The 23,585-nt window shown below is 41.1% G+C and overlaps 1 protein-coding gene across 7 annotated transcripts in view; it reads right to left on the bottom strand.

The window, feature by feature from the left end:
• The window catches only part of SYBU (syntabulin), a 112,610-nt gene that overhangs the window by 30,436 nt on the left and 58,589 nt on the right, over positions 1–23,585 (bottom strand). For all 7 annotated transcript variants that reach the window (XM_047726401.1, XM_047726398.1, XM_047726395.1 and 4 more), the window contains one exon: positions 17,623–17,820. In XM_047726401.1, coding sequence (XP_047582357.1) covers positions 17,623–17,820 — 198 coding nt within the window. The remainder of the gene's footprint in view (positions 1–17,622; positions 17,821–23,585) is intronic.

Here is a 23,585-nt window from a genome sequence, read left to right as displayed (position 1 = left end):
TTCTGGCATCTGCATGGTGGTGAAACAAAAGCAAATGGAAAAATGGAAAGCCTAGAGGGGTTTGTTTTAATTCAGACATGTGTTCAAGGAACTACAGTGAGACTCGGGGAGAGGAAATAATAAAGGCACATGGAAATGTTTCCAGGAGAAAGCCTGGCAGCACAACAGAGAGAATTCTGGATCAGAGGACTGACTTGGAGGAGAGCAGGTGCAGGGCAGGTGGGCAGCTCCCACGCTCTGCCCAGAGATGGCTGTCCAAGGCCCCGCTGAGCAGAGAACCTGCCCAGGGAGGGCACTTCATCTAGGGAGCCGGTGCTTCCACCGTGACCTTTTGCAGCTGGGTGCAGGTTGGGGAGAGAGACAAGGTATTCTGCAAACCAGCTCAGCTTCCAGCTGCAAGCTGCAGCTTTTCACCTCACACCACTGTTTATCAGTTAAAAACGATCTGAACTCTCAAACTTCTGAACAGAATGCTTTTGAACGTCCCCCCTGAGAAAGTTCTGCACTGATTCTTGTGTGTGTGTTTTTTTTTAGCACTTAAAAAGAATGAAGCACACTCACAATTAGATTATGCTCTGCACACAAATTATGCTCTGAATTTCCATGGACTTGTTTAATGAAACCTTCCCCAGGATCTCAACTCGATGTGACATCTGGCACAGAACATGCATTCCCAGGCCAACATTTTGCTTGCCCTGCCCTTCTGCCCCACCCCCGGCCCTCCACAAGTTAACTTTTAAATTCAAGTGTACTCAGTGTTCTCTCTTCTCTCCATCCCTTTCCTCCTCCTCGCCCCGCAATGTTCTTGGAAAAACCAAAATGGAATGGAAAAGCAAAGCAGACCATCACAAAAATACTGAGGCCATTCTCTTCGGGACCACTGGAGAATAACTGCTGGGTGGTAAAATGGAGAAAATGGTAAGGAGGAGATGGTACTTTGAAAACATCCCCAAACAATTAAAATAGTATGTAATTAATTTCTGCAGTCTGTATCTATAAGCACCCCATAGAGGCAAAACTAACAAGGCTCAAAAGGAACAAGCTCACTGACGTTGAATTCCAGTATCTCCCTGACATGCCACACCACACAAATATTCTCCGGGCTCTGGAGCATACCCATTCATTCACACACTCTAGGGAGGGCTAAGTTCTAGGCACTCTGCTAATTATGGAGAACACGAAAGCAAAGAAAACATGGCTCCAGGATTTTTAAATTTACCCTTGTGTCTCCAACATATTTTTAGGGACACATAATTAAGATGGTAAGTAAGATTAAGTAAGTCCTTAAAGTGCAAGGAAATGATAAAACATGCATTTCACTATAGCGGTCATCTCTTGGAGAGGCAGAGAATGGGATCTGGGAGATCATGCAGGCAGCTTTGGGGGTGGCAATTCTAAAAGTGGAAGGTGGGTCACAAATATTTATTATTATTATTATATAGTTATTATTACAGTGAATGGCTTACGTGTGTATTGTATGTATATCTTTTTATGTGTCACATTGTATACGTAATATTAAAAAGAAATAGGGAAGCAGCTATAATGAATTTAAAATAAAAGATAATAAAATGATAAAGAAAGAAAGCAAACATTGTTCATGTTCTACAAAGGCTCATACCCCAGCAGAAAAAAGAGCCACTTAAAAAATAATGATTAAGGGGCGCCTGGGTGGCTCTGCGGGTTAAAACCTCTGCCTTCGGCTCAGGTCATGATCCCAGGGTCCTGGGATGGAGCCCCACATCAGGCTCTCTGCTCAGCAGGGAGCCTGTTTCCTTTCCTTTCTCTGCCTGCCTCTCTGCCTGCCTGTGATCTCTGTCTGTCAAATAAATAAATAAAATCTTTAAAAAAAATAATGATTAAATACAACATGGTAACCATAACAATAGAAATATAAAAGAACACTAAGGGAGTACACAGTATTTAAATTGACAACCGTGGCCTGTGAAATTCCGATACCAAACTGTCTTTGCATTTAAGAGCCTGGTTTACCCCTTTGTAAGTGTCAGTACGACATTACTTCCCCTGGGATGCCTTCCAGATTCCCAAATTCTGGGCTCCACAGTCCTCCTCTGTGCACTGGCGGGATGCTGTACTACCCCCAGAAACATGCTGCCCTTGTTACAGGGGGCCCCGTGTTTACTGTTACATCCCAGTACGGGGCTCACTTCCTGGCTTATCAGTAACTACTTGTTGAAAAAACAAAGGAGTAGCATTACTGGTTTGGTTCTATTAAGCGGTGGCTGAGATAGAAGACAGAAGGGTAGGGTGGAAATGTGAAGTTGGAGACTCCCATCCCAAATTCAAGAATGCCCCAGCTGTATGCAGACAAAACTGCTCTACTATCCCTGGTAAGCGAGGCTTGGCAGGGTATGACGCTGACAGATCCTAACCCACGGCTCCGTACGCCCTAGAGCTTCTCAGCCTGTGGCCTGGATCCTTCCCTTCTTCCGTTAACTGAGGGGGAAAGCATTGGATGTCAGGCTGTATCAGGGTCAGGCCCAGCCTCCATCTCTCAAGAACCGTCAGGCCTATCCACAGTCTCGGCAGAAATCAGATCTTCCTGGCAGCGGCTCGCGGAGCTGCCTATCTCAGCCACAGGGGTGGGTGAGTGCCAAGAAGCCAAACCCTCAGGAAGATCCAGTTTCCCCAAATAGTGCTGCTGTCCCACAAGACAAGGAGGCATCCCTCTCCCTGAAACTGCCAAACTCTGTCTGCTGAAAAAGGACTCGGCAAACAGAACCCAGAGCTCCAAATGCGCTTCACATGTCAGCAAAAGGATGGGAGCCACGACTCACGCCTGCAGCCCCAAGAGCCGACCGAGCATTCAACCAACTGCACCATCCGAGCACGTGACTGTATGACCCACAACAATGGAAAAGAAAGTGGGGCATTATTCTGGTCACAGACCAGCACAGTACAGAGAGAAGGTCACCGTGTTGGTGGGGAGGTTGCTAAGGATTTACTGTTTGCCTTGAAGCCTGACAACAGAAAGCTTATTCTAGCTACATTATCTGAGTGATATTGCATATGAAATCATGTTTAGCATCATATATTTAGCTACCTATTTGCACATACGTGGATTCCCAAGTTCCCCAACTCCAGAGAGCTCGTTTTAAATCACATCATAAAAATGTCTTCCCCTTTTTTCCATTCAAGTGAATTGGTATAGTCCTTGTTCCACATGCCACATTCTTTCCAGGGCCAACAGATGGAAAGAGAGGATATGCCAGAAAGAAGAAATGGAAAATGAAAATGACATAAAAATAAAAATAAAGTTGCAAAATGTAATTTGGGTCAATTCCTTGTGCATTTTTAAAATCAGCACCATCAGGCTCTGTGCATAGGGCATTGGCTTTTTACTTTTTTTTTTTTTTTTTTTTTTTTTTTGGCTCAGATGTCACACAGGATTAGTGCAAAAGGAAAAATCCCAGCATGGGGTCTATTTTTATACAGATTAATCAATCATTTCCCATCTTTTCCTCTCCCATCACTCCCCAAACTTTCAACTTAATGAAACTGGTCTCTCTTCAAAGTATGTCATTTACGGCCCTCTGAACGGAAATCCTTTCAGGAAAGGAGGTGAGCTTAAACTTTGAACCCAGATTTTTAACTTTCACATTTTTAACTCTTTATAAATACTAACAACTTATGCTGATATTTAATTCCTTTTATCTTACATATCCATCGTGGAAAGCTACACATCCATTAGTAGCAGCAAAATGAATAGGCAAACATTTGATTATATGTACGCATAGTCATTTAACAAAAAGAGCAAGACACACATTGGAAAAGAGAAAACTGTTATATACATCTCACATTTTGTGAGGCACATAATTATGTACACTGAATGCCATAATTCCCATCAGAATACCAAGCACACAGTTAGGTTCTTAGTAGTAAGTATTGGACAGAAAATTTGATAGCCGGGATGGAATCAAACTACAGAACTGTGCAAGCTCTGAGCTCTCGCCTTCCTTAACCACAGAGATTACCAAAATGGTGACGCTGATGCTCATAGGAACGTAATACAATGATGGCAGGTCATGCGCCATCAATTACATCACTGAATTTTCAAAACAGCTTTATGTCATAGGTACTATTATTATCCCACTCTACAGATGAGGAAACAGTTATAGAGAGGGGATTCACACATTCTGAGGCTGGAAAAAAATCCTACATTACGCTGGTCTGCAGAGATGGGCAGGAGAATTTATTGAAGGCACACTGAAATGGGAAAATGGGGTCTTATGCTACCAATTGGCTGAAAAACATTGGGAAAAGTGTCATCAACATTGTTTCTATGTCTCCAAAACCAGGATTGCAACAGAGTTCATGCCCCCTTATTTGTCTGTTGTTCCTTTAAAGGATGGAAATCATATTTTAAAAAAATATTAAGGCAATGACCCAGAGCCTGACCTCAAGGACAAAGTCAGGCGCAGACTAGTCACACACAGTCCATTTCACATCCTGAAAGGGTAGCACCTTCTCACCATTTGGGGCAGTTGAAATTGAGTCATGACTAACAGTTGTCCTTTGCTGAATGGTCAGACATAAGTACAGAAAATAAGAGACATTTACAACCTAGGAAAATATTCTGTGCTCATTCTTGTATGTGATTGAAACTGAATTTCTCTTATACCAAAAAACACGTGTTGTGCTTTTTGTGTAGAGCTGCTAGACGCTGTTATCTACTGTGGGTAGTCTAAAAACCTAAATTTTACACAATTTCAAAGCTATTGAACTACAGTTAGGTTCACCATATGTATTGTTTTTCTTTGTTTCTACTAATTAATTTTAACACCACAGGCATTAATCATTTGCCCACCAGATGAAAATCGCTTTAAGATGACTCATGTGTTTTACAACATTGCAAACCCAGCCCGTATGTTCTTGGAATGTAGAGTAAAGAGGAAGTGTTAGATCAAATCAGTTAATAGTAATAATAAAAAAAAAAAGAACACCCTTCTCCAACCCAATTCCATGAACATGAGGAGTTTCAGAATTTCTAGCGGATGCCATGTGGGAAAAGTAAATTAAAACTGGTCAGAGATGTGCTCTGAATAATTTCCATGAACTGGTAGACACGAGCACATGAGCAAGCTCTCTCTTGATAATAAATACGTCGCGTCTCAGCCCACACAGAGGCCCATGGCAACTATGTGCGGGGCCAATTAGCATTAATTGTGGTTGTGCTCATCTATTCCCACAGCACACGACTGAGTAAGACCAGGCTTTGCATTTACAAATGCAGCGTGCAATGCTCAGAGTTAGACAAGCCTTCTAGAATGTCAAAGTCCACGATCCGTTTTTCTCGTTTTGGCTCCAAATTGCACAAACAGACTCACAGATGACAAGGGGTATTTAAAACAATAGACGTGTGTGTGTTTAAAAGTTTAGGTATAGACTCTGCCTTCGGAATATCTGAGAGGCAGAGTGGAAAATTTGTTTTCAGTCTACATTTTTAGCCCGCCACAACGAACTTTACACACACATCCATACAGAAAGCGCCTATCCTCTGTGATTCGATATAATTACTTACTTACTGTGACTAATACTACTTACTTAGAGGGTAAGCTCCGTAGACTTTCATGGCAAACACTGCCTCTGCAAACAGCCTCCCGCCACAGGCTGGGGTATGTCTTGTGCAGAAATACAGTGTGAGCAGCTCATCTCTCCGTGGAGTACAGTCTCAGAGTGGGGTATCCATGGAGACAGAGCAGGGCAAGGAAGTTACTCTGCTGGGCACCATAGCAACAGGAGGCAGAGGGATGGCTGGCCTATCAGGGAAGAGCAGAGGAGCTTCTCCCTGGTAACTGCAGCATTTCAAATGAAACCATCGCCCTCATGAATGGACACAAAGCATTTAAAGAAATACCAAATTGTCAAATAGAAGGAAATGCCTACACAACAGTCAGGGCTAATCCTCTGACAACATTGGAGCGAAACACTTAGTCTTTCTATAATGACTATATCCCAATGGGCAAGGAAGAAATTACCTCAAAACCCCACATATTCCGAAGTTTAATGGCAAGCATGTGAAGCTTTGAAAAAAATGCCTGGTGTACTCCATGAATTCCAGCTATTTCAAAATGCAAGGCAACTCACAGTGCTGACCAAGAGGGAGGAACGGGAGAGATCTGTCATTCTGAAGGGAGAAAAGGGAATCCAGGACTCTCTGGGACAACCCTCACCATAGTCCTTCCAAATGGGTTTGCTTAGCGTAAACACATTTATTAAGCTTCCACCAAAGCCCTCCATTATATCAGAACAATTCTTACAAAAGAGGTATCTTTGATAAAACCAGACCAATGCAGAGGAGATGGTGAGTGGACATTCAAATGCCTTAATACTGTGCTATCTGTTAACTTGCCCCACTTCTTATTTAATAGCAATGACACCAGTGATCATTTATGGAACGTATGGTGTATGCCAGGCAAACACCATCACTGCAAACATCGTACTAACAACGATTTTTGCAAAGATACATGACATGCGTGTTGACCTCTTCATGCGTACATTATGCATTTGCTCTGCTATATAACCAACACACTTTGTGATTCTCACAGTAACCTGCAAGAGCTAATTATTAGTTATTCTTCCATATTACAAAGAAAAAGAAAAGATATTTTTTTATGTTATAAAAGAAACCCTTCTGCCCTCGAACTTCCCTTCCCCCACAGCTCTGCAAGTGGCCTGGTCCACCCTATTCAGTGTCTAAATATAAGGTGTTGTAACCCTCCTCCCACAATTTACCTCTCAGAAAAGAAGAAACCCCATGTATTAGAGTCTTTCCAAAGCCTCTGATTACAGAGCTCTTGCTCATAATTACCTTCTTTGAACAAAAAGTGCCATTTGAAAAAGACACATCAGTCTGAATTGACCTCAGTCTGTGCTAGTTTGGGGTGCCTTTGGAGGTCAACTGATGGGATTGTTTAAAAGGAAGGAGACCAAGAAATTAAAAAAAAAAAAGATTTTGTAATTCCTCAGACTCTTCCAGCCTTTAAAGAACACTTTAAATAGCAACATAGTCAGTGGTTAAATTGTACAGGTCAGAAAAACCCATCCCCTTTGCTAACTGAACTCAAGAACAGGAAAACAGAAAAATCCACTCTCTCCATGCTGTACCTCAGGTGCTATGACAACCTGTAGGTTATCCTCCAATGTCTACCTTCATTCTTCCTTCTTCCGCTGTCACCGGTGCCTATTTGACTAAACGTCCTGGGATATAATTGCAAATGACTTCTAACTGACTGAGTGCCCCTTGGTCCCTCTCCCCCTCCCCACTGCCTGGTGGATGACAACCGACCTGACATAGCTGCCTCTCAGCCTGGGTCACTCAAATCCCTAGGTTTTGTTTAGTAAGAGACAAATAAACCTCTGTCTGGTTTTAACCTCTGTATATTAGAGTCTTTTTTTTTTTTTAAATAATAACTTAACAGATACCCTCACAATACTTGTAGGCTTAAAAAACGTCCAACGAGGGGAGCCTGGGTGGCTCAGTGGGTTAAGCCGCTGCCTTTGGCTCAGGTCATGACTCAGGGTCCTGGGATCGAGTCCCACATTGGGCTCTCTGCTCAGCAGGGAGCCTGCTTTCCTCTCTCTCTCTCTCTCTCTCTGCCTGCCTCTCTGTCTACTTGTGATCTCTCTCAAATAGATAAATAAAAATCTAAAAAAAAATGTCCAACGAGAGCACCAGACACTGATTCAAAATTGTTTCACATCAAATTAATTAGGTGAAGGTGAAAATGATGTGCTCTAGAAAAGTCAGAGGAGTTGCAGAGTAGCTCTAGGGAGGAGAACAACTGAATAAAAGATTTTATATTAGCCGTGAATAAAAAAAAAATCAATGTTTCTAGGGGTGCCTGGGTGTCTCAGTAGGTTAAGCATCTGACTCTTGATTTCGGCTCAGGTCACGATCTTGGGGTCTTGGAATGGAGCCCCACATCGGGCTCTGTGCTCAGAGGGAGTCTGCTTGGGATTCTCTCCTCTCCCTCTGCCCCTCATCCCACCACTCTCCCTCTCTCTCTTTCAAATAAATAAGTCTTTAAAAAAAATCAATGTTTCTAAATTAATAATATAGTATAAGTAAGAACATTTAACTAAGACAACACATTAAAAAAAATCAGATACAATTTCATCCATATCTCCAAAGATTTACTTGAGCTAACAAATGAACTAAAACTTTTTTATTCTCATTAGGGAAGTGGGGGGACATTATATTCAGTCATATACACCGTATCCCTATACTTTTCTCTGTATCCACTAACTCCTTCCTAGGCTAAGCTATCTAAATGTAGACCTGCTTCCTGTTGCACCGCTTGATAATCCAAGCTCTACAGAGTAGCCAGAAGGATCTCGAGTATTTAAATTATGTCTCTCTTCTTAAAAACTCTCCAATGGCTTTCCAGTACTCTAACAATACAGACACCTGCTACTACTGCTTTTTACCTTCTTAACTCACCACCCTACCCCGCCCTTTAACCCTCCCCTAAACATGAAGGAATATGGCTAAGTTCTCAGCTCAAAAGTCATCACCCCAGACACACCCTTGCCTCATCCCCACTCAGTCACTGTCTATATAGCATTTCCTGGCTTTGCTTGTCAGTATCTGAACTCCTCTTGTTTGTCTGCCTATGTATCAGCCATCTCCCCATGTTAAAGGCAGACTCCATGAAAACAGGCATCTTGTCTGTTTCTTCCCTGTATCCTTCATGTCCAGAACAACAGCATCAACAAAGAGTAAATGCTTAATAACTGTTAGTTGAATGACTGACTGACTGAATGAATGAATGCTAGTCAATGTACAGCCAGGATTCAAACCTAGGTTTAACAGAAACCCCTTATATGTAATAAAGTGAGGATATGCTTCCTTTCCTTTACTTAGACTGATATAGACATCACTTTCTGCAATGCCATAAACGTTCTAGTCCCTGCATCTCCAAGTATAAGCTCACTGCAGCCAGGTTCCTGAAGGGTTACCTCAGTTAAGCATGACTTGCAGCCTTGGCTATCAGATACAAGCTTAGGGGATAAAAAATGTTAACGCAGTGAATTACCCACATGAACATACTACGTAGTTCAGCACATAACTTTTTATCAGTAACCGTGCCGTACACCAAAACATCACACAACAAATCATACCAGCAGAGAAGACAGAGAGAGGAGGGTATTTACCCCTCTGGCTCTTTTCCTATCTTTTGGCTTCATTCCTCTACCAAAGTGCACAGCTGCTCCACATGTGGCCTCAGAGTTCTCTCCCTCTGGCTTCCGGGTAACTCTACCCTGTCCTCAGCCCTTCGGGATGTGGGAATGTCTCCAAGCTCCTGCCGGTGCCAAGCATTTGACCATGCCTTGTTGGATCCCCTTAATTATGCCCTTTGCATGCAGACAGTCTCTTCAATAAACTCACCCCAATTAGCACACAAAAAGGTCCCATCTAAAGCATATATCTGCATGATTTATAACTCAGTTTCCAAGTTTATGTACAGAATAAGTTTCTAGGTTTATTTCTCTTATGCTGGCAGTGGGTAACTATGTTCCGTGGTGGGTGTGTGGTCTGCTGGAACATCTACCATGTATAGGAGAACAGTAATGCTTCGTTCTCAACACGTTAGAGCACTTAGTAAGCATTTGGCAGGCCCCCAAACCAGTGGCTAGAACTGTACATGAAATAAATCCTACAGACCCACGATTTGGATGGCAGTCACCTTTGGGAAGAAGAGGATTATAATTCACTAATTCTTAGGGGGAAACCATCAACGGACCATTTGGCATCATTACACTGATGGGTGCACCGTCAAAAGCACAGATGGGAGAAATGCTCGGAGGAGATACGTAGCCCTGCCGTAAAGATAAACACTCATCCCACTTAAGCTTTATTTTACTGGTCTGGTCTCTGCTGGGGAGAAGTGATAGATCGTACAAGAGTCCACCACGAAACATTCTCTGCTATAGCCTGGGTGAGCATTCTTTCTCTCAGGGTGAAAGAAAGGTTCAGAGACCCATTTCAGTATAAACACTAAAGCTCTTGCTATGTTGGCAAAGTGTAATGATCTGTGCTTAGGAAAGTATTCATGATATGCAGGGCAGCACAATAAACATCTTGACACGTAGGAAAGGACTAGAGGATGATGAAGTGGAGAACACTGGAGACCTGAACATTCCTCTGATGTTCATATCCTCAGAGTTTACTGATCTGCACCCAGTCTTATGTGTTCAGTTCTGTGGACTTTATTGAAGTTACACTGAGGTTCATTGAATCTGTTATCAGCAACAGCCAGCATAATCTACATATGGACTGTATCAGCTAATTTATGAAAATTAATAAGAATTTTTAGGGCTTTACAGACATTAAAGAAAAATAATTTCTATCTTATTCAACACAATCTTTCTCAATAGTCAAGCTCCCTTATTGTAATTAAAATGATTCCTTTGAAGACAGGCCTTAAAACCAGTGCAGTGGTTAAGAGTTAGTAGCAAGACTGCCCTGTTTAATATCTACCTACAAGCTGTGCCACCTTGGATAAGTAAGTTAACTTCTCTAGGCTTCAGTTTCTCCATCTGCAACACAGGGGACAATAGTATCCTTTTCTCCTATGGATGTTAGGATTAAAGAGTAACATGCTTAGACTTTTGCCGGGGACAGTCAGTGCTCCATAAATGGTAGCTAAAAAATACTTTTTTAAAAGATTTTATTTTTGTAAGTAATCTGTACGCCCAACATGGGGCCCGAACTCACAACCCTGAGATCAAGAGTCTCATGCTCTACTGCGTGAGCCAGCCAACCGCCTCCAGCCAATAATTTTTAAATCCAATTTCAGACAGTTGTTAAAGCCCTACAATTACATCTAATATATCCTTCCAGATACTTTCATAAGGTTTTCAGTATCTAAAATAGATCATAGTTTTTATATGAGGATGGGCTTTGCTGCTGCAAGACCTTTGATTGGAACTATAAGCTATTAGAAAAACAACGCCTTGCTAAGAAGGCTGGAAGTTTCCTTAGAACCAAAATCTTCTAGCACTAAAATTTTAATTTTTTTCCACTCTATGAAAATATTTCTAAAATGCTTGAGGCATTTTTCTGCTCTCAGACACATCATTTTCTGCCGACTCCACCATCACAATGACTCAGTGTGTTTCTAGAACATTAACTACTTCGCACAGTGCTACAAAGCACTTAAACCCTTAAGAGGCCACCGAGCTTTTTAACCGGTCTTTTGTCTGCTCTTTCATATTTTCCCATCGCCTTGTTGTCAAGGCATCAGCTGTCATTTCATACTGTCGTCAGTGTCCTCCTAGAGGAAACACTGCTCCCATTTTATGTGAACTAGGAGCTCAGGACAAGCTGGAATGCTGTTTTTAAATAAACACAGACTCTGTAGGAGACTTTTAAAAGGTTTTCTTATAAAGAAAGTGCATGGAATTTGTGACGTACATTTTAGAAGCTACAAAGGACCACTATGAACATTTACCGAGGAATTATTTTGTGGCGGGTCTAATGATGAGCACTTTCCATTCGTTAGTCTATTTAATCTTCGAAACAACCCATTTTACAGATGCTGAACAAGAAGTTTTGGGAAGATAACAAGCAGCTGAAGAACGCCTGGTTCTGAAGTGGTGACATGAAGACTTGAACCCGGTAGGTTGGACACGGTGCTCCCAACCCTGACACACACTTTTTTCCCCCAAGGACAAGCCAAGCCGGGTAACCTGGCGGGAAAGCTGTGCGTGTCTCGGCTCTCAACTCCCCTCCAGGTAGCTCGCGTTATTTTAAGAACGGCTTCTCTCAGGTAAGTTGTCTAGCTCTCTTTTATCTCCCAGGACTAACTTTGAAGTGAAAGGCTTGTGATAAGCCCAGGAACATCTGTAGCTATCCTCTGTGGGATAAAGAGCCTCTATCTGCTTAGGGAACCTGGTTGGTGCCTTCTGAGTTTTCCAGCAGATGCTTCTGAATGTGGGAAATAGTCTTTTTAAAGCAACCAGGCCTCTGTTATTGTTGTGAGGTTATTATAGTTCATCTGGTCAGGTCTCCAATTTCCATAGCCCTGGGGGTGTCAGATGACAAGGGAATACTACCTTAGTTTGAACGCTGATGGCACCCAGTGACATCTTTCAAATGCAGATTTCAACATTTCAGTTTCTAAAAGTGGATTACTTTTAAATTATAGTGACCCTAACCATTTGCTCTTTATCTATCTCCTCGATCAGCTGGTGTTTTTTTTCTCCCTTTCTTGTCTTCTGATTATTTGTTTAAATCATGTAATTGTTTCCCTAGCACTCCACCAAGCCTGGTGGAGAAAGGATTTAGTATTTCTTTTCGTAAAATAATGACAGGAGGTCTTTTTCTTCCTTGGACTAAGACAAGTAGTAGATCGGCATTATAGGAGCCCTTGGAATGTCATTTAATGTACTGGAGCAGTAATGCAATCAGGCCTTGCAGTTTTGGGTGGAAAGGTCAGGAAGGCTGCAAAGCAAACTTGAGAGGAGTCCCTGGGAGTGCCTCAGAGCTCCCAGACAGAATGCCTTCGTTCCTTTCTTTCCCATGGGCGCTATAGGCCAGGTTTATCGCATGGTACTCTGCTTTCAGCTATAAGCTCCCTAAACGCAGGGATGACCCTGAGGTCTTCTTTGCCCTGTCCCTCTGACGCTCTTCCCACACCAAACATAATTCCTTGCACAGGGTGTACACTGTATTTTTCATTTAAGTATTTATTGGACACCGACAGGCACTGTATCAAGTTCTGGAGATTCAGTCTTGAGTGTTTGCTGAATTGACTTGCAGATAAAAGGAAACCATGGACATGCAAAGCCATTATCCAGATGGACCGTGGGGATGTTTTCTTTTGCGCTTTGGTGGCCATTTTTTTTTTAAAGATTTTATTTATTTATTTGACAGAGAGAGAGATCACAAGTAGGCAGAGAGGCAGGCAGAGAGAGAGAGGGAGAAGCAGGCTCCCCGCTGAGCAGAGAGCCCGATGTGGGGCTCAATCCCAGGACCCTGGGATCATGACCTGAGCCGAAGGCAGAGGCTTTAACCCACTGAGCCACCCAGGCGCCCCTTTGGTGGCCATTTTTAATTAAACCTGTCTAGGCACTAAGTGATGGAAGCCAAAGTGACAGAAGGCTCACTGCCTCCAAGAAGTTCCTGAGCAAGCCCGGCCTGAGGAAGGAAGGAGGGCATGCTGTGTGCAAACGGTGCCCAGCTGGCAAGGTGCAGGCTCTTTCGGTCCACCTCTCTAAGCTTTCCCCAGCATCCTGTGACAGATCTCCCTTCTCCTGTACCAGATCTCAGTGAGCATTCTTCGCTCTATCTGAATGACTGAAGGGGCATGTCAGGAACTCCTTTTTGAGGTGAAGAGCAGTTTTCCAGAATCTAGAACAATGGACCTAAAATTAAATGGGCCTGGGTGATTTAACGTTAAAGAGGCCCGGAACGTCCATAGGAGCGACACTAATTGCTTGCTATTTTAATAAATTGGTATTGGTTCTAATGAGTTGGTTTATTTTAAAAAAGTAGAGCGCACATGGAGAGCACAGGATCAATTTGGGCTGGTGGAGATGGTCACTTGGGGTTGGGGAGGAGGAAGAACATTTTAACCTGAGAGCTGCATTGTCTTGTGGTTTAGCAGATGGTGTCTCTGCATTTTACAAATTGTGGAGTCATCCAGGGGCCTCGTTTCCAGCATTTCCTCTCCTCATATTTATGAGACTGACAGGTTTATTCTGTCACAAGTTCAGAGAACTATAGGTCACAGTGCAGATTTTTCTGCAAAGAGCTTGCTGTACAGAATTGGGTCCCCTCAAAAGCACAAGCAACTTTTTCATTGATGACATTAGGAATTTTAGGCAACTAAGAAAGAAGCTTTCGGGATCCCTTCGACCTTGGTTAAAGGCAAATAAATAAAAACACCATGAGGTAAAGACTGCTTAGGTGATAATGTCTGCTCATGAGCAAGGAAATCAGAATTCTGGTGACAAAAGTTGGTGGTTGACCAAAGTGGTGTTTCAGGCTCTGCCTCTGGGCAAGGGTCATTATGTTAGGATCCATAATTGCTAATAAAGGAGGTCCGAGGAACCTCAGAAATAGTAAGTGATATTTTGTGCATATAGGTATTTTTCCAGAGTATGGGTTCACGGCCTTCATGATTCTCAAAGGATCCATGAATTAAAACAACATGAAGGGGCGCCTGGGCAGCTCAGTGGGTTAAAGCCTCTGCCTTTGGCTCAGGTCATGATCTCAGGGTCCTGGGTTCGAGTCCCGCATCGGGCTCTCTGCTCAGCAAGGAGCCTGCTTCCCTTCCCCTCTCTCTCTGCCTGCCTCTCTGCCTACTTGTGATCTCTCTCTCTCTCTGTCAAATAAATAAATAAAATCTTTTAAAAAATTAAAAAAACAACAACATGAAGAACTGTTTTTGTTTTCTTCCATTTTTCCATTCTTCCTTCCTTCTTTCTTCTTCCTTTCTCCCCTCCCTCCATTTTTTTTTTCTTTTTTGTCTACATTTTCTTCAGGAGGACTGAGGGCCTTAAACATTCTCAGTAAGACAAGTGGTTGGTCCTTAGCTAGTTGAGTACCTACTATAGGATAAAGGACTTGCTCAGTGTGAATTCTGCACACAACACATAGGGTTTTAAGTCTTATGTTAACATATGATTATTCCTCTTACAATCATTGAAACAAGGATGAGCAATGATAATCTTAACTCCCATTTAATCTTGGTTTGTTCTTGATGCACCATACCTGTCTCCTATGTCCCTGTTTCCTTGTATTGTCACCACTGTAAAGTGTTTTCAAAATAAAGTGGTGGGTGGGAAACCAATATGAAATAATTTTAAGTTGCATTCAAACCCTACTACACCTGCACAGTGAAATCCCTTTTTCTTTGCAACTCATGAAGCTGGCATTCTTTCCTGCACCATTTTATTTTTTCAATCTCATAACCTACCTTTGCCGTCAAGCCCCCACAATGCAATGGACTCTGTGTTAGGAATAGAAAAAGAGGATGACAAGGCTCCTGCTCTTAAATACATCCCATATGTTAAAGAAACAGATTCTGCTGTTGAGTACTCTCAGGTTAAAAGAAAAGTGAGAGGATTTTTCCAAAGAACATGTACAAATGGCCCATAAGCACAGGAAAAGATGCTCATTGTCCTCAGCCATCGAGTAAATGTAAATCAAAAGCACGATGAAATACCACTTCACACTCATGAGAATAAGTATAATAAAAAAGCCAGGAACAGCCATCAACAAGGATGTGGAGGAAGTGGAACCCTCATACATTGCTGGTGGGAATGTAAAACGGTGCAGTCATTTTGGAAAAGTCTGGCAGTTCCTTAAAGAGTTCAACATGGTTACCATATGACTCAGTAATCTCTTTCCTAGATATATAGCCAAGTGAACCGAAAGCAGATTCACGAGAGACTTTGCCATGGTTGCTCACAGCGTCATTACTCAGAAGAGCCAAGAAGCAGAAACAACACAAATGTTCATCATCTGTGAATGGATAAACAAAATGGGGGTATAACCACACCAAAACAAGATGTTAATAAAGAAAAAGCTGGAGGTGGCAGGGGTGGAGAGGTATGTGAGAACTCTCTGTACTCTCCATTCAGTTTTCCTGTAAACCTAAAATTGTTCAAAAAAGAATCCATTTTAATGTGTGGTACAGCCATGCAATGGAATATCATTGAGCCATAAAAATGAATGAAATTCAAATGCATGCTACATGGATGAACTCTGAAAACATGTAAGTTGGAAGAAGCCAAACATGGAAGGCCACACACTGTATGTTTCCACGTTTATAGGATGTCCAGAATGGGCAGGTCCACAGAGACAGAGTAGGTTAGTTGTTGCCATGGGCCATGGGGAAGGGACAGTGGAGGGGCGCGATGGGCAGGGGCTTCTTTTGGGGGATGATAAAAATGTTCTTAGATAGTGCTGATGTTTGCATCACCTTTTGAATATTCTACAAACCAGTAAATTGTATGCTTTAAAAGGGTGAATTTTATGGTATATGAATTGTATCTCAATTTTAAAAAGAACCACTCGGGGTGCCTGGGTGGCTCAGTGGGTTAAAGCCTCTGCCTTCGGCTCAGGTCATGATCCCAGGGTCCTGGGATGGAGCCCCGCATCGGGCTCTCTGCTCAGCAGGAAGCCTGCTTCCTCCTCTCTCTCTCTGCCTGCCTCTCTGCCCTTGTGATCTCTGCCTGTCAAATAAATAAATAAAATCTTTAAAAATAAAACATAAAATAAAACAAAATAAAATAAAAAAGAACCACTGGGCTGGAGGAGGGAGGGAGGTAGTTCTCCTTCTGGGTACACAAGGTAATAGTTTATTTGTTGGCTCTAATCTCATGACATTCTTTAACTCATTGTCTCTGTCTTAAGTATTGAAGGTAGCCAACATCCTCTTTACAATAACCATCTTTCTCTTTTATATGCTGTCTTCCCCACTATGTATCATTCCCTTTCTTTTCCATATTATCTCAAAGCAAAGGACTGTTAACAAACTCATCATGACTACCATTTATCAGGTGCCTAGGAAAGAGGGGATTTCCTTTTCACAAAGTTTAAATTTTACCCTGAAACAAGACAACATGGTCTTTGGTTGACCAAAAGCAAGATGAAGAATAATTCATTAAGATATGCTGTGCAAATCAATTATTCAGGAGAACAAAAGCAGACAGAGATGGAAGAGGACATAGGACCAAGCCTTGGCTCCACTGAAAAAACTGTTTATATCTCCTTGCACAATAATGCCATCACCAAAAAAAAAAAAAAAAACAAAAAATGAGAAGACAATCATAACAAATGAGAACTCATGCAAGTCACTGATCTGTCTTTACAGGCTCATAAATACGTACAGACTTAACTTGGATTTTCAAGAAAATAATGCAATATATAAGCTGTCTTTCAATGCCAATGCTCAGGGCCTCTAAAGTTATAACTTTAGTTTTATTAAAACTATACTTGTTCATATATCGCACATATTTCTGCGATATAAAAACAATTTATTTATTTATATATTGCAAATTCTGAGAATCGACCTTTTCTGGCATTCATGGTATCTTATCCATTGCAATAAAAATCTCCATCTCCCTTATTCATTGCAATAAAAATCTCCATTTCACCTCATATTTTGTAACTGTGGAATATCTATATTATATATATAACATCGGACTCATATTTAATTCTTTAAAAGCAAATAAAATAACTAGGTTAGTCAGTCTGCCCAGCCCTATAGCTTTCCATCAAGATAACCTGTTCTTCTCATAATCTGTGGGTACTTTAGACAGTATCAAGTAATTTCTTACTAAAATTTATGTTAGAATTTGATAGTTTAAATGTCTGTTAGACCATCCAGTTTACATGTCTCCAACTTTGCTCCTTTTTCCCATGCCTCTGTAATGCACACATGCCCCTATACTTACACAATTATTAACAATCAGTACAGAAAATATTCCACTTTTTGCCCTACCTCCCTAAAAAAGGGAGATGTTTTTGGGTACTGGTACAGCAACAATATGGTATTCTCTGTCCTGGTGTACAGGTGTTTCATTTCAAATGTGAAATCACTCCAGTCATACTGTTCTGAGAAAAACATGAAAAGTAAGCGCATTTACCTGGCTTTACAAGGCCTGACTTTGGCTCCTTTTTATATCGAGATGACTGGATGCTTCCTTCACCAACCATTCCAACTGTGCATTTCTTTCTGGAAAAGTCTTCATCACTTCCAGGGCAAAAACCAATAGGGCTATTTCCAGTATCTGAAGGTGTCTTCACGGGAGATACGGACTGGCTGCTAGGACAGCCTGTGTCATCTGGAAGACAGGAATCAGTAAGTGATTAATGAGGAGGAGGAAATCAACAAGGGCAGAGAGAAGCCATGCACACACGCACTCACACACATGTACTCTGCTTATGAGGACCTGGACTGATGCCTGCAGATGCCCCTCCTTTTATTTTCCATATGTTGGTCAATTTTGTTTACAAAGAAAATAGCAGCTATCATGAAACATATGTTAAGGCAAAACCTTCTGAAGTTTTTGGACCACAAATACTTCTGTAACTTTCATGTTGTCAACACTTAAAGGTTTGTCCATTTCAATACTTCAGGTAGTATACTTTTGGGTCAAAACTGTCCATATATTATTTGATGCAGTTAAGTAACAAAAGGTTCACCAGACAATTCGGGGGCATTACTGGGAACTGTTTGTGTTAGGGAAAAAAAAGTTACTTGAATATTATTGACCTCACCCAGTTTTCGACAGTTGGCCTATCAACCAGTTAAGAGAGTTTAATAGGTATGAAATCTGGCTTTTGGAGTTCAAAGGAGCAGACAAAAAGGTTTTTTTATTATGTATCCTGTTTTATTAGCATACACACCCTCTCCACAATATATCAATCCAGTATCTTGCTGTCTGGGATAAATGGTAAAATGAAAATGATATTCAAATTACAAATATCCCCTTAACTTTCAAGTTACAGATTATTACTATGATCATTATTATAAGCTAATATGCATGATGCGAAGTGACCTGAGTAGGTGCTTATGAGGCAAACAGGAAAGTCATACTGCTGACTTCTATAAATGCTTTCATATTTATTAAATATTCATGATGCTTGGTTAATTCATGTATACTTTGATGATGAGAATTGTATGGGAATTTAAGGTAAATCAATATTACCTAAAAGTATGTCTCCTCCAAAGAGTCAATTAGTGGCAAACACTCCTTACTAAATAATTCTTTTTTATACAGAAATATTTTGATGGCAGAGCTACTTTAGTAACTCATTAGACAAAAAAAAAAGAATAGAGACTATTAGTACTAATAATTTTTAAGACTATCACACTTTTATGAGAGTTAAAGGGACAAAAATAATTTGCCATCTGTGAAAGGCTCTCTCAAACTCCACACCTTTAATAAAGACAGAAACAGAACTAGGCATGAATAAAATATACTGGTTGCCTGAATAAAGATGACTAGAATCCATCTAAAAAAATCATGGCCTTTGCTTCATTTTTGGCTTCCATTTCAGATTTTATTATGAAATAGCCCCAGTTTCTGGAACAAAGTGAACTTGGCACTGGTAAGATGATTCATTTCTCTGAATATTCTTTTTTTTTTTTTTTTGAACTATTGGCCTTATTAGTATACACAGGACCTCAATGGTGCATTTCTGGAAGGGAGTAGTTTTTAGTGTACTGCTCATGCCTTCTGCCTTTGCTATTCTCTTTCAAGTTCCCTGTTATTACCAAACTCCGGAAGAAACTTTGGCCATGAAGGAGAGTGCTGAGAGCCTGTCCTGACTGCTGTGGGTCAGCTCTTTCATCACTTATTGTCCCTGCCTTTCTGTGACATTAGTCCCATGCTGCAACCCAAAAAAAGCCTAGCTCCCCTCAAAAGGTGCAAAGCTGCTAATTACTCGGATTCCAACACTCTTACAAGGTCTTACAAGGCTCAACAGGCCTGCACATCGCCTCAGGAGGTCCTCCTTCTTGATTCTGATCCCAAAGCAGATAAACCCAAGCAAACGAGGTCTAATCATTCAAAATTACCCATTGCCTTCAAAATTATTTCCTTATGAGTCACTTTCATAAATTACTTCTTTTGAAAGAGAGATGGCCCAAATAAATAAAAGTCCATGCTTCGGAGTCTCTAACCTGAAAAGCAATTTTTCTTGAAAACACTCAGACTCAACGGGACAAAATCAAACGACTTCCAGTATTGAGAAACACTGTCAAAATTATAATTTAAGTCAATAGAAAGCAAATGTGTTTTGTTGGTTCTATTATCATTTAGCCAGAGTTAAATGAGAAAGAATATGTATAAGCCATGCTTTTAATAATGTCAAGAATTAAGTGCGAGGGTCTGGTTAAAAATTGGGACCTGAAATTACTTAGAAGAGTGGCACTTTAGGGAAGGAAGCAGCAACTTTTTTTTTTTTTTTAACCTGGAATGTGTGCTTTACAAATCATCAATATTTACAGCTAGTATCTCCAGGAGAAGGGTTTGAGAAGGTGAAGACCTAAATAAACCTTTAACTTGCGGCACCTTGTACAGCATCTAAATCGTGACATAAACTGGTGTTCCCCCAACATCTCTTAACTGTCTAGTATTGTGCTTTATATTGAGAGAGAAACAATGGGAATAAGACATGATCTTTCATTGGTTAAACTACATCTTGGCACTGAACCAGCCCACAGACATTATGCTCAGCGCCCATGCCAATGGAGCTTATAAATAAGCAAATGGAGCTGGGTAAATATCACTTACAATGCACAACTCCTATAGGCTGGCAAGCCTGTCAAAGCAAATCCATACTCAAGAAAATCAGTGTGTTACCAGAGAAATTTGGGGTATTCAGCAGTTTCATCCCATGAGATCAGCACTAACCAGGTATCTAGTTTGAAAAGGGCAGGGCCATTGATTTTCCTACTAGAGAGAACAAACTTTAAGTTATGCAAAGTAAGCCTCAGAGCAAAGGCAACAAAGGTACATGGACCAGGGAGTCATCTGGTAACCTGGGACACCTGCAGTATTTTCCTCTGTGTGACACTGAAAAAGTGGTCATTTTTTCAACAAGACTTGTTTAAAGCTCCTTTACCCTTTCCCTCCCCCTTCCCTTCTCTTCTCCTCCTCCCTTTTAACTTCATGGTCACAGTTGGAAGCAGACTCCTAGTCCAGATGAAAGTAATACTCCTTCCCGAAATTCTATATAAAATACTTTTCCTTCACATTTGCTCCAAGACTCTAAGAAGACTAAAGCCAAGCAGATGCCCCTTGGTTATTCATGTCTAATGTTACCATGTGCCCAACTACATGTGGACCAAGCACATATTAAACAGATTTATTTATAAAGCCCACTTTGGTTAAACCCTTTGAGTATGCCTCCTGTTTCCTGCTGCTACTAGCTTGATTTGTCCTGTGGAATCCATGGATTTATAATTACAATATGTATAATTATGGTTTTTATTATGTTAGTATAAAGAAATTATCAATGACAAAAAAATTTTAATAGGACACCATGAGGAAACTATTTCAGAGAGGAAATGACAGAAATCCTGAATGACCTACCCAAAACAGTGTAGAATGTTTTAAATTTCCAGAAAAATGCCTGAGAAAAATAAGAACATTTTGGCCTGGTTTTGACAGAGGGAAGCTTTGCAGCAAGGCTTTAGGTAGAGCATGTGGAAGACTTTCAGTCTCTGGAGAGAGAGGAGTTTTTCTTTTAAAACACACACACACACACACACGCACACACGCACACACACGCGCGCGCGCACACACACACACACACACACACACACACACACTACTTTGGTGCTTACATTATTGAGCTTTTACACTTCTTCATTGTTCATGGTAAGTATAACTTCATTAAAAAAAGGAAAACATAAAACAGGGATGGCTGTGTGGGTCAGCCGGCTAAGCGCCTGCCTTCAGCTCAGGTCAGGATCTCAGGGGTCCTGGTACACAGGTCTGCATTGGGCTCCTGCTCAGCGGGGAGTCTGCTTCTCCTTCTCCCTCTGCCCCTCCCCCGATCCTGCTCGAGTGCGTGCTCTCTCTCTCTCTCCAATAAATAAATAAAATAAAATCTTAAAAAAACCCAATAACCCTATAACAGGATCATGTTTCATGTTTTACACACTGTGATCCATCTGAAAATATAGGATAACTTCCTTTTGGGGTCAATAATTTTAAATCCCACTTCAATGGGCCCAGGACGGTCCCTCGTGGGACACGGGTAAAACTGGCCCTTACTAAGTCTACTTTTGATCATCATCTATAGTGAAGGAGACTAAGTTACATTTCATCCTTGATATGTACTAAGGAATAGGCCATTTTTGTTCTTGTTGTTCATTTGCTTTGAATCTGTCAACATACAAGTTTAAGGACACACAAAGAATACTCACAGACCCAGGAAGTCCCAGAAGTTGCAGCCCTTCTCAAGTGCTATAAGAAATGTACCTACTAAATAGTTTCCAAATTGTTGTTAAGGAAAAAAAAAAAGTTAAGATCTGTAAGGAGAGATGAGAGAAACAGGCATCTGTTGTAGCCTGTAGGTTGTTAAAAAAAATGTTTTTAAATCTATTTCTCCTCTCTCTTTACATGACAAGCTCTTTGAGAACATGCCATATAGCTAATAACTGTACAATTACTCTACTGACAATTCTGAAAAAACGTGTAAGTATCTTTTAAAATAATTTGTATCTTATTTTAAATGCACTAAAGGAACTTGCTAAATTAAAAGAAATCTGTTGGGGTTGTTAACATGTTCATCTAATCTTTGATATTGTCAAAGTAATAATTAACGCAAAGGGTCTAGCTTGAGTGCAAAAGAGTATAAAGAAGGAAAGAGAACATAAATGGATAATAGTTTCCTGAAACTGCAGCACCCAGAAAAAATATTATTGGTCTTTTAATTATGTGTATAATTTCCTTGCTCACTTGCTTTATGCTGTTTCCACACGTAGTATATCCAGTTTCGTTACCCTGCTACCGAGCACTTTCCCCTGGAACTTGTTAGGCTATAAAGAAAGAAGCTATTGAGACGCCTGGGTGGCTCAGTTGGTTAAGCAGCTGCCTTCGGCTCAGGTCATGATCCCAGCGTCCTGGAATCGAGTCCCACATCAGGCTCCTTGCTTGGCAGCGAGCCTGCTTCTCCCTCTGCCTCTGCCTGCCACTCTGTCTGCCTGTGCTCACTCTCGCTTCTCTCTCTATGACAAATAAATAAATAAAATCTTAAAAAAAAAAAAAAAAGAAAGAAGCTATTGAAGACTGACAGGAGCCAATGCAAAAGGGCTCATACTGGCCACAGACCATAATTTGAGCATCGGAAAGAACAAATAATTAATGCAACTGACTGATAACCACTGGATATTAAAAAAAAAATCTGTGAGCTCATGGTTATAGAAAAAAAACAACAAAAAAAAACCAGAAAAAAACTAAAGACAAAAAGAAAGACCCTTTCCTCCTTAAAGAATCCCAATGCACTGGCAATCGTTGGCAGGGACCCGGGGACCCATTCTTTGTGTTGAAATCCGGCAATTAAAAGGAAAGAAAGAACTAGTATAAATCCTGATTGAAAAACCATTCCTCGGGGCCCTGGGTGGCTCAGTGGGTTAGAGCCTCTGCCTTCGGCTCAGATCACGGTCTCGGGCCCTGCATCGGGCTCTCTGCTCGGCGGGGAGCCTGCCTCCCCCCCTCTCTCTGCCTGCTCGGCGGGGAGCCTGCCTCCCCCCCTCTCTCTGCCTGCCTCTCTGCCTACTTGTGATCTCTCTCTCTCTCGTCAAATAAATAAATAAAATCTAAAAAAAAAAAGTCCTATACAAATTATATTTCAGTATAACTGAAATCTCTCACTGATGTTGCAGAGTTCTTCCTTACAGAAGCTTCTGGTTAATGAAAATAGATGGAATAATAGAAACAGAAAGTCACTATTTTGTAATTATTTCTAATGAAACAATTGATTTAGATAATACACATAATGGATGAAACAATTAGACAATAGTCAGAGAATTTACAGTGAAGGGATCAGGCCTTACCCAACTGCACCCATTTTCAGCATCACCAGTGGTGGA

Source organism: Lutra lutra, chromosome 4, assembly GCF_902655055.1.
Source record: "Lutra lutra chromosome 4, mLutLut1.2, whole genome shotgun sequence".
In the NCBI taxonomy this organism is placed as follows: domain Eukaryota; kingdom Metazoa; phylum Chordata; class Mammalia; order Carnivora; family Mustelidae; genus Lutra; species Lutra lutra.
Note: the sequence above shows the minus strand (reverse complement) of the source record. Positions and strands in the feature narration are given on the sequence as shown.